Below are 12,552 nucleotides of genomic sequence, written 5' to 3'. Positions count from 1 at the left end.
TGAACTAACCCTTTAATATCCTAATCATCTTTGCCACAAATATACCTGTGCGATTTATGAATGGTTTTGTGGTCCAGGGTCACAAACGTCAATTCGGTCAATTATAACATGTAAACAGTTACAGTATTAATGTGATAAATTGAGTCAATTTGTCACATTAATACTTAAACTGTTTACAATACATGTTATCCTTAATAATGTTTTCATTTATTTTTTATTATTATAGGATTTTGAATAGCCTATCAGGTTCTCGTTGAGAGCACTTATCTCATATAGTGTCAAAATGTGTTTAATTAATCGTGTTCAATAGCTTTGTTTTGCCACAAAAACAAAAGCTTTAATGTACGTGCCTATACATAAATTGACATTCAAAAATAAACCCAAAATCCTGAGAGTGAGATATTGACTAAATTTGGAAAGTGTGACAATTAGCCTCAGCCTCCCCTTTACAATTCCATAAAATATTAATGTGGCATTTACAGGAATTTGTTACATGAGAAGAAAATACATACTTAAACCAAAAATTTCGTGGTGTCTTGAGGCCTTCACAATGTCTGAAGTGGAATATGGGCCTGTCTTTATCATCAGTCCTCAATGCAGCATATCCTGTGGCTCGCACGCCCGTGACGACAGAGGGCGGGCCGAACTGTGACGTTGTTTGTTGCTACTCTGCTCAGCCAATGAGGATCAAGCAGCACACACGCTTCACTTCAGCGCTGGTTTAAATATCAGTCAGTCCACACGGGTTCAGTATTTACTATAATCGTTAAATCAGAGCAGGAGCGCCCTCTTATTATTATTATCTCGGAAACAGTAATATTCAGAAGCATTATGAATAAATTCGCGTTAAGCATCGTATTATGAAAATACTTGCCTTTGATCAAGCATGCTAGAAGGGCAAATTTACTGTGAAACCGCCCATGATCATGACTTTTTCTCTCAATATGCATCAAGGTTTAAAATTAAATTTAGCCGTTAAAGGAAATAATTATTTAATAAATAGCCTAATTATTGAATGTTATCACTCATTTGTGTGATATAAAACAGGGACGAAAACTCGTTTTTTTTAAAAAATGTTTTTTTTTTAATGATTTAATATTTTGCACACCCAGGCTGTTGTTTGTATATATATATATATATATATGTTTATTTTTTTTATTTTTTATTATTATTTTTTTTAATAACGTTAGTAGGTTTATGTCAATGAAAAATACGTTTAAATTGTATGGCTATGATTAGGAAATTGGTACAAACAAAGCACGTGAGTGAAACTTCTGCCGCTAGAGGGTTTGCGGCTCTAGTTGACGTCACCGGTTGACTCAGCCCTAGTGATGATGAGAACCGATTTCCGAGAATCAGTTCTTTCGAAAAGTTAATTTCAAAGAATCAATTAAAAACGATTCAGGGATTCATTTGTTTCATGACCCAAATGCGTCAACACGCAGTCCCTTGACATTTCGACTAGACACTTTTTTGTGTGCTTTTTGTTTTTAACGTTTTATTTGAGGTTATTTATCATTTATAATAAATATTTGGCTATTGTTACATTATTATTATTATTATATATATTTATATATATTTATTTATATATATTTAATCTTATTATTTATTTATATTTTTTACAGACCCACTAGTGCTATTCCCCTTTATACTGTGACAAATTCATATTACAAATGTGTAAAATATTATTATTATTTATTTTTACAATATTTAATTTCTATTATTTTATATATTTTTTTGCTCAATGTAGTAATGTGCTGTCGTGATCAAATGTTTAAATCACCTTTCTTTTTTCATTATTTTGTTCTTTCTTTTATTTTATTTTAAATGTATTTATTTATTTATGTATTTAGTTTGTTTCTTTTACTTCCCTCTTAATCCATTTTGTTTAATCTCATAATATTTTTTATTGTATGCTATCTTTTTTGTATCTTAATTGTGTTTATTTATTTTTTTGGCCGACCCCTTTAGTTTTCCCTAGCAGATCCAATTTATGGTGTGAAAAATGTATATTTTAAATGTGTATGTTATGTGTGCGAGTGAAAAAAAAGTGTATGTAAATATGTGTGTATATTTTAAATGTGTTATTTTGAAAATATTGAATATAGAATTTCCGTTGTTACAATTATTACATTTTCTCTACTCATAGTATACTGTATTGTTAGATTTTATATATTTAAAGTATTTATTTATATTTACTTATTTATATTAATAATTCATTTATTTGTTTTATCTTATATTTTTTTCAATTTTCAAATTTTCCACGGGCTCCCTTGAATGTGTCTTAGTTAAGTTTGTTGATTCAGCTCATGAAACACATATATTTATGTATAACCAAATAAATAATGTGCACTGACATTAAACAATGCTATGACTAATTTAGTCGCTGACTCGGGTTTGGAACAGCGAATGATTCAGTTCAGATTCTAAAAAAAGATTCGACTCAAATGAACGATTCGTTCAAGAATCGGACATCGCTACTGCTCATCACCACAAGTGAAGAAGAGCAGTTTATAGCATATACCCACTCACATCAGCGAAAACATCAGTAGCTCATCATTTTATCTCACCGGTAAATGCCTGAAGATTCAACATGGTTTGCGGAGGATTTACGTGCTCGAAAAACGCTCTCTGTTCACTAAATGTAGTTTATATGGTGAGTCACACATACATGAATATATTTAGCTCAGCTAGCCTGCTAGCAATGGCTAGTCCTGTATAAATACTTAACATTTAGCTCACTTTATTTCAACATTTCTACTTGATATAAGCATGTTGTATTCATTTTAATTTATTTATATTTACTCTCAAGGCTTTTATTGCTAGGTTGCACGTGAGGTCTTTGTTTTATAGCTAACAGTAACGTTAGATGAATCAGCTAACTTAGCTCCCTTTCTACATAAGCTGTAACGTTAATAGTTAAAACCTTGTTTACCGGTATTATTTAAAGAAAACGTCGGTTTGATGTGTTAAAGTTAACATTATGTATTATTATTATTTTTTTGTTATCGGACCTGAATGATGTTTCGCCACAGTGTTGCATAACCGTCCCTGTGTCTGTTTTTATTTCCCGTTCACGTTAACGTTACTCGTTTTTCTTTCTAAAGAGTATTTCTAAAAATGAAAAATACATCTTAATTACCAGTATCTATTTCAACACTGATTTTTCGAGAAGAATTTGGTCTGGCAGCTTCATACATGTATCTGTCAAAACTCAACTCACCTCAAATGTAATTTCAAATATTGTTGAGTTAGTATTCATGCTTGCTTAATATGACAGACAGGCCTGAGTCACTGATCATGCTTCTATAATGCCATTGATTCACATGTGTGATGACAATACTGGGTTAAGGTGTCACAGTCACACTCAGCCAAAAACAAAGGACTTTGCACTCAGCCAGAGCTGTAAATGAGAAGTACTAAATGACTTTGGGTGGTGTAGTGGTTCAAGATCTGTGCTAGTAACCCAAAGGTTAAAACCCTTCAAGGTAAAGAGACACTTAACCTAATGTTACCCCACAGGGGCTGTTTTTGGTTTAAGTGGTGTACTCTTATGTCAAGGGTTTTCAATTTTTTAGATGTCACAGAGACAGAGGTCTAAATATGATCATCCTTGTGCTAGGGACCCTCATCCTAAAATTTAAAAGATTATATTTTAATGTACAACCAATTTATTAATATATATATTTTTTACAGACCCTCTAGTATTCCCTATCAGACATAATTTATACTGTGAAAAGTTAAAATGTTAAATGTGTGTGTATATATATATATATATATATATATATATATATATATATATATATATATATATATATATATATATATATATATAAAATTTATATTATTTAAAAAATATCTGCTCACTGTATTTCTGTGCTGCCTATTACAATTGTTTTATTTTTTCTTTATTTTTCTTATATATTTATTTAGTTTAATCTTATTTTTATTTATTTGTTTAATATTTTTTTTTATATATATTTAATATATCATTTCCATTGTTACATTACATTTTTCATAAATTCATTCATTTTATATGGAGTTTCCACAGAAAGCATTTTGTGGTGTATTTGGCTTGGATTTAGTTCACAGTGTTCTCCATAATGTCATAATCATACCCCTCATGCTGGCATTTAAGGAGGGACTGTGTACACTGTGTACATTGTTCGGCTTTGGGTTTGGCCCGTGATATGGTGCCCATGTGCTGCTGTTTGGTAAATATGTTGCTCTCTGGACCGACAATCTTTATCCTGCTGCCCTTTGCTTTGGGTTATATAGATTCCAGACAAACCCTTGAACTGTAGATTGACACTAGTCACAGTTCAGCTTATAGAAATTAAGTGTAGAATTTTAGAAGCATAACAGCATGTGGCTTGTGTTGTAGTTGTAATGAATTGAAACACAATATAATAGTCATCTTAAGGCATACACAATTCCCCTATAACTGCAGATGTCACTTAAAGTCAACACAAAATCAACTTTGATCTTATACTAGGCTTATTGCGAATGAATTATCAGAACATGTTATTATAACAGAGTAAAAGGTGTGTCATATTTTTTAAATCTTCCTCTCCAACTATACCTATCCTCTCTAACTCTCTAACTATACTCATGTAAAGCACACCCAGGTAGCATTTGGGTTAACCGCTGCTGGTAGTCATAACGACACTATCTGTGGACAATATAAACATCTTTTTCCATTGACCATTCATAATTTAAATTGCAAGCAATAAATTAATTGTAACATTTTATTTTAGATGTCTTGCCAGTGTACTATTTTTATTTAAATGCTACTTTTTTTGGTTTTATTTTGATTGTAAGTTCAATTAAAAGTTAATAAAAATTGAAGGATGAATAAAAATTAATGAATTCAATTAAAATAAAAGTTTTTTTTTAGCAGTCTTGTCAGTGTAGTATTTTAGTTTAGTTTTTATCAATACATTTATTATATATTTTTAGTCAACTATGTATAAAATCAAGCCCCTTTTTCTCTCTCAATGTCACATTATGGAAGTAAAATGGGCTGTGACTGTGAATGCAATTTCATGTTGACTTTAATCACAGTATAGTTATTTCATACGGTTTAATCTAGTGCAAATGGTTTGTACTGTTGTGTGTTTCTGATTGGTCTCTTGTTTCATCCTCAGCTGGTGGGTCTCCTGTTGATTGTCGTAGCGGCATGGGGGAAAGGCTTTGGCATTGTCTCCAGCATCCACATTATCGGCGGCGTGATTGCCGTGGGCGTCTTTCTGCTATTGATCTCCATTGTGGGGCTCATTGGAGCCGTCCACCATCACCAAGTCATGCTTTTCTTTGTATCCTTTAGCAGCCTTGTCCTGCATGCTTTTTGTAATTCTATGCCCATAAAACATTTAAATATTTTAATATTTCTCCCTTCTGAATGTTGTAAAGTCCTTGACCACACATGCTTTTCTACAGTATATGGTCATTCTCTTCATCGTCTTCCTCTTCCAGTTTGGAGTTTCCTGTTCTTGCCTGGCCATGAACCAGGGTCAACAGGTAGGCCTAATAAAATTGTCGATATGATTCAAGGACGATATTGGTTCGTTTAAAACGATACGATCCAAAACGATTTGAAATTGACTTGAAATCGATTCAGTACCATTTTAGCCAAAAATTTCAATCAGTGTGACTGAAATAAATATGTGCAGGTGAAGTTTCCTAGATTCCTGTTGTTTCTCTGAAGGGAATCAGGAATCAATTAATTATTGATATAAAACAAGTAAACAATTAATGGCAAATGTGTTCACATTTTATTTGAATAAAGTGCAACCAACAGTTTAGGTTGAATTAACAGGAAGTTTAACCTTTTCTGCTCTCATTTTCAAAAAGTACAGAAAGTCCAACATACTGCTACTTCTGCTTGTTTTTAAAAAATAATAATATTACAATATTAATATCGAAAATAAAGTGAAACTAACATCTCTTCAGGTTTAATTAACAGTAGGTTTACCTGCTACTTTTGGTGTTGTTTTTCAACATAAAAAAAAAAAAATACAAATATAATATTAATATCAAAAATAAAGTGCAACTAACATTTCTTCAGGTTGAATGAGCAGTGGCTGAACCTGTTATTACAAACAGCGCACAACTTATTTACAACATCTCCGTCTTTACTAAAGTGTTTCCACACACTGGACCGCAATGCTGGCTTGATAATTTCTCGCTCGTTGGCTTCTGCTCTGTCATCCGCTGTCATGATAAATCCTGTCCGCGCTATGTTTAGTTTTCTTTGCGCTCGCTGCTGCTGGCGCGTGGCTGACTTCACAAATAGGCAGACTGAGTAACGTTTAACATCATTATCATTAAAAGTGCTAAGAAAAAACATCCATTTAAAGTCTGTTTGTAATCAAATGCGTTTTTTTCTATTATCGATACAATTGATTAATTACCTTTTATCAATCAGTTTTAAAACGATATTAGATCGATATATGTCGTCCAGAAGGCCAACTTGCCGAGCACTGATCGATTTAGTTGGATCATAGGAAAATAAATCGATGTAGTAGATGAATCGTTACACCGCTAATTGTACGTTAGCGTGGATGCACTCACGTTAATCGTAACTTAATGAAAGTATGACAACCAGAAAATCCTCTCAGGATACCTGGAATCAGTGTTACAAGTACCCCAGGACCATCGTTTTACCTTTTTTTTTTTGTAGCATAAACACTATCAAACTTCGAGTCTTCCAATGTTTCTCTTTGGCGCTAAAACCTAAAGATGTCTTGAGTTCCGGTCCCCATGTAACTGATACTCAACTGCCATTGGCTTATCTGTGCCCAAGGGGAGGGGCCTCCTGATAGGTCTATTGTTTGTTGAGAAATTGAAAGTGTGATTTCTGTTTTTTGTCATGTCACATTACCAAAACAGGGGAAGCTGCTGGACTCGTCCTGGGGAATAATGAGTAATGAAACAAGGATCAGCCTTGAGAACAAACTGGACTGCTGTGGCCTGTTCAACAATACTAATCACATGGCAGATTTTGTTTCTGACTTGCACCTCTGTGAAGCTGTAAGCATACCTCCTTGTGTTCTTTTTTGTTTTATTTTGGCTTTCTACTAGACTGGGTAAACCCAGCCTAATCTGCCGGCGATTTGATTTCGCCGGGCAACTGTTACACATTTGCGGGAACCAATCGCAGACTGACTTATCCACCTGGCACGCTATTGGCGGGTTTAACATGACAGATAGAGAAACGATGGGTCGTTACCTGTTGATCACGCCTCTTGTGGTCTAATATGTTGAAGGACTATCAAATTGCGTACAGAGTTATTTGAATAATGCCAGTTGTTCACGCCCCCTGTGCAGTAGAAAATAAAGAGCAGACTCCCCAGACCAATGATCAATCTTAAATTGAGCTTGGTCTGGTGATAGCCAGACAAGCTTTCTACCACTTTATTAGATAGATGAAGCAGAGAGAGGACAGGATTTTGAGAAAAGGGAGATACGATTAAACAAATTTAATAAATAAATGAACTGAACTGAATAAAGTATTTAAAGGGGGATGGTTACATTAAAACATACATTTTTAATTTAGACCTTACATTTTGATGTGAAATCCACTGATTTTTTTCTATACAGTATTTTTTTCTTCAATTTCATAAGAAGTAGCTGTGATAAATGAGTTACAAATGAAGAGTAATCCCATACTTTACTTTTTCAAGGGCAAAGTAATTAAATACTTGGTAATGCATTATACTCAACAACCGTTATTTGAAGCGCCAAGTTACATTTCTCTCTATTTTGATGATGATACTATCATTGAAAATACTTTTGTGAAGCTGTTTAATACCTATTCATGACAGCTATTCTCTGGTCAGCGCCATCGCCAACTCCGATTTGAATGTTCCATTGTGATTGTGTCAAAGGTTTAACGGACACAGGCGAATCGTTGAATCGAGGCCATGATCTTTTAACTATCAGTTGTGCAGCTCTAACCAAATACATTAACCAAGTTAGAAAAACGAGAGATTAACACCCCGCTTTCTTTTCCCACAGCTATGTATACAAAAGAAGTCCTGCCTCACCTGCGGTGAAAAGATGCTCCAACATTCATCAGAAGCTCTGAAGATTCTGGGAGGAGTCGGCCTCTTTTTCAGCTTTACAGAGGTTAGTTCATGTGAATGCCGCAAAAACGTTTGGGAAACTGGAGACCAACAAAGCCTGAATAGATTGGTTTGGTTTTGTCAACTCAATACTAATCCTGTAACCCTGAGTTTGTTAAACTACCATCATGGTATAGGCCCCTGGACTTCTTTTGTGTCCTGTCTTTTCAAGGTCTGGGCATGTTAATTAGAGAATCGTGGTTGAAATAAATTATTATTAATCATAAATAAGTTGTAATTAAGAATGTGGCATCTTACAAAAACTACATCATCATTAATTTATACATCTAAAGCTCATCCTTTCATTTTTTTGCATAAGCTTAAAGGAACTGTATGTAAGAAATGTATTTCAATTAATAAAATGATGATGATATTAATAAAATGGCCCTGATATGTCACTAGACATTACGAAATCATGTTAATTTCAAATACTTATATCACTGACAACAGTAGTCCAGCCAGGATATTGTCATTTAAACGTTGTTGTTGCAGCCCTCAACTGATGTTGATGTTGACATGTGCTTTGGCCTGAAGCGCCGCCCTCCACCTATCTACCAATCACAGTCAGTAGTGTTTGGGCAGTGTCAGTAGTATCAATAGTGTCCGGGTTGCCAGATCTGCTCTAGGTACCACAGCTGCAGCTACAAATGTTCCTGCTGGATCCTGCAGCCTATCTGGCAAACTGGGGATTTCAGTACCAGTTTTGGCCACAATCTTACATACACTTCCTTTAACTAAATGAGTTGCGGTGATTGTTAGTAAATAAAAAACACATAAATAAAATTCTATGTGCTCAACAAGTAAATTACTGTACATTGTTAGTTTGACTTAAGCTTGTAACTTCCCATGAGGACCTTAAGGAATATTTTCTAAGGATAGTTCTTTATATAAAATCTAATTGGATGAGAAACATTTTAAGTCATTGTAAAATATACACACTCTTGAGACATACATTACATTGAGACATACGTACATTAGTTGAATTATATATATTGAATTATATTAATTGAGTTAAGTTCCTCAGTAATTAAATATTATTATTATAAGTAGTAGTAGTATTATATTAATGTGTATGTATGCGTTTTAATATTTATATACTGTTATAGGAGCTCTTATTATGTTGAATTATCTTATATTTCTTTCAGGTTTTATTTTAATTTAAGTTTGAGTGCTATTGCCATTTTTCTATTTAGATTTTTTATTTCAGTTTTTAGTAATTTTTGTATCTCAACTTTATTTTATCTCAGTAAGTTGCCAGGGTTTAATTTAAGTTAATGCTATTCATCTAATATTTGTTTAGTTTTATTTTGTCTTTATTTTTATTAAAATATTATTAAACATTATTTGTGTCTTTATATTTATTGTTTATAACGAAAACAATAAACAAAATTGTTTTTAAACAATAAACATTTTTTAAAACTTTTAAAAAACAATTTATTATTATATTATATTATATTATATTATATTTTAGGGATGGACCAGTTTAAATTACTCACGGTTCGGTTTTTATCACGGTTTTATGGTAACTGATACACTATGGTGCAGTACAGTATGTGCTATGTTCAGGGTAATTAGGACATTTGTCAAATAAAAAATTCAGAAAAAAATTAGTAAACTACAAGCAACAGCACAACTACATACAAAAGAACAAATACGCATATAAAATAAACATTGTTTTTCAGGTGTCTAACAGTAGTTTCCAGGTACAAAAATAAAATATAGTAATCAAATACTATATTATATTATAGTAATCATGGGTGGGGAACCGTACTGTTCAAATAATTTTTTTTTTAATCGTTCCGCCCATATATAATATATATATATACATACATATACACACACTTAGCAGAATAAATATATATAGCTATTATGCTCCAGTACTGCATTTCATAATTATTTTTCCCCCTTTTTTTTCTCAGATCTTAGGAGTTTGGCTGGCCATGCGTTACAGGAACCAAAAGGACCCGAGAGCGAATCCCAGTGCTTTCTTATAGTCTCTCAGACCGTCTGTCCTAAACTACGTTTAGTGTAGTCCAGCTATTCCAGTTCCCTTTTGCACAGGTAGAGTGGAGTGCACCAAGAGACATTTAAAGCATTAAACGCAGAACACAACCACAGATCCCAGAAACCGTGTTCAGAACACAGGAGCTAACCCGCCACACCGCACATACAAACACATCCATTTTGATAATAGATCTGACCCATTTTCCACACAAGGTCTGCACAGGGCTAATTTAAACCAGCAGGAGGAGGTATCATGTATGATAGGATGCTCGTTCTGGCACTTCCCCCATCCTTGAATTGAGAAGCTCTTCCTGTTCTGTGTATGCAAACTGAAAATCTGCAATGTAAATGTCTGCATGTTCATAGCCTCAGAATTGTTTCATGTGACATTGTCAGCTCACTTGTGTACACATAACCTGGTATGTAGTGCGGAAATGGTTTCAGTGTAACAAAGTTATCACACATAAACTATATTAATGTTTAGTACCAGTTAATGAAGTAGTCAGGGTGAAATTCTGTCACATATCTCCCAGGAAAAAAGCATCCAGAATGAGTACAGATCTGTTAAAAACCGGTGTTTTGTGCAGTGCTTTATGGAATCCGTCTCAATGAGGTGACCAGTCCAGCCTATGGGGTATTAGTTTAGGAATTAGACGTAGAACGTGAATATTTAAAATAAAAACTTGTGTAACTGAGCCATGTGAACGGGAGGATTTCCCCTGCCGATGGACTGCAGCCCTCCTGTTGTACATAGTCTTTACCATGACAGGGTCGACGTTTACCGATTTCCCGCTTCTTTTCCATCCTTATTTAAAACGCAGAGACCCTACCGCCTCAGCCGGGTCTCGCTATTCTCACTGGACTTTTAAGTTCTCGATTTCCTTTGAAGCTTAGTATTACTCGAGGATATAATTGTTTTAAAATCGTATGCATTGTTTTGTGGATGTTTGTGTTAAAATCTCGCCATGCCAATCATGTATCGCTTCTCTTCAGCTATTTTTACTACTAACAGCATCAGGTCCATAATTTTAGCACTGAATAATGTGCCATTTCAGTTAAATCCTTCCTATTTTGTGTTTTGCCAAATCTCGTTTCTTTGTCTAATTTTTGTGCTGAAAGTGTTGTTTCCATTTAAGTATGCGTCTTTTGCAATGTTGAACATTGTTATTGTAGTAGATAGATAATTTGTAATACCTTATGTGCACGTGCATATGTTGATTCCATATGTCCAAAATGATCTTGTGTTAATTTGCTTATATTAATAGAAGAACGTATTGGCTAGTACTCACAGTCTTAACCACTTTAGTTTCCACCCCACATGATCGAGAAAATGGGAGCACCGAAACCATCACTCAGTACAGCTCAAATGTGTTCTGCTTCACTTGGTCATGGTATTATGAGTGTTTCACTGATGGATTTTGAAGAGGTGAAATCAATGTCTGTGCTATAATAGTTATTTATTGCCGTTGTGAGAAGGCCGCAGTACCCGACTCGGTGAGCTGTAAGCACCATTTTCCCTGGATTTGCCTTGTATTTTTGAAACTGACTTTTCCAATTAAATATTCTTAGATCAATTCCTATGCAGTTCTATTTTTTTAATCATGCATTATCATGAGTTGTTGTTTCTCAACTTGTTTTACTTCCAAACCCAATATTATACATTGACATCAAGTGGTGACCTCAACACAATACCAAACTTGTGTTGCACGACCCTTAAAAAGTTTTTAAAAAGTTTTAAATTCAGCTGTATCAAATTGAAATGGGCTATATATTTAGGGATTTTCATGTATTAAGCACATTTTTTTGTTGGTAAACGTGCAAACAGTACGCAGGACGTTTTTTGCTTGGAAAATCTGATGGATGTGACGTTTATGCGTGCTCACGAGAGCCTCTTTGTAGTTCTATGATGCGTGAAACAAATGCTTATACAGTGTTTAGGATAAAGCCATAATAGAGCCATTCTGTAATGTCAATGTGTCATGCAAAGAAAAGGGATCCATTCAAAACTATAGTCTCACATAGCCAGATCTACATAGTCTGTAGTCTCAGATATACTTTACAGTATAATCAAACTATCATAACAGTGTAATTGTAATTACCTCACCGTTAAACATGTCAGGGATTTGCAGAGCTGGTGCAAACATATCCACATCACTATGGTAGGATAATTTCTTAACTACTACCATTTTTGTAATTATTTTATTAAGTGGAAAGCAGCACATATTCACATATTCATCTAAACGTTGCTCTCAGCAGTGTGGATGGCATCAAGATTTTTGCTAACAGTATATCGCTGCTAAGGTATTTTCAACTTTTACTTCTAAGAATAGATCGAAAAAGAACTTTGCTGTGAGTATATTAGGGCACTAGGTCTCCTGTACATTATGGGCCAGATTTACTAACATCGTGCTCCAATGCAAAC

General features: G+C 33.9%; 1 protein-coding gene across 1 annotated transcript; it reads left to right on the top strand.

The window, feature by feature from the left end:
* Positions 1–2,465: 2,465 nt before the first annotated feature.
* On the top strand, positions 2,466–11,704 carry tspan31 (tetraspanin 31). The gene is made up of 6 exons (XM_067445686.1): positions 2,466–2,656; positions 5,148–5,315; positions 5,440–5,520; positions 6,892–7,032; positions 8,020–8,130; positions 10,046–11,704. The coding sequence occupies exons 1-6, from the start codon at positions 2,594–2,596 to the stop codon at positions 10,118–10,120; spliced, it is 639 nt and encodes a 212-aa protein (XP_067301787.1). The 5' UTR covers positions 2,466–2,593; the 3' UTR covers positions 10,121–11,704.
* The last annotated feature ends 848 nt before the right edge of the window (positions 11,705–12,552 follow it).

Source organism: Pseudorasbora parva, chromosome 6 (genome assembly GCF_024679245.1).
Source record: "Pseudorasbora parva isolate DD20220531a chromosome 6, ASM2467924v1, whole genome shotgun sequence".
NCBI lineage: Eukaryota > Metazoa > Chordata > Actinopteri > Cypriniformes > Gobionidae > Pseudorasbora > Pseudorasbora parva.
The sequence above is the reverse complement of the archived record's forward strand: the minus strand, read 5'-3'. Positions and strand labels throughout refer to the sequence as shown.

Coding starts and splice junctions, on each gene's coding strand:
- tspan31 (XM_067445686.1), top strand. CDS start 2,594: ATGGTTTGCGGAGGATTTACGTGCTCGAAAAACGCTCTCTGTTCACTA. Junction 5,521..6,891: donor CCATGAACCAGGGTCAACAG/GTAGGCCTAATA, acceptor TTACCAAAACAG/GGGAAGCTGCTGGACTCGTC. Junction 7,033..8,019: donor ACTTGCACCTCTGTGAAGCT/GTAAGCATACCT, acceptor CTTTTCCCACAG/CTATGTATACAAAAGAAGTC.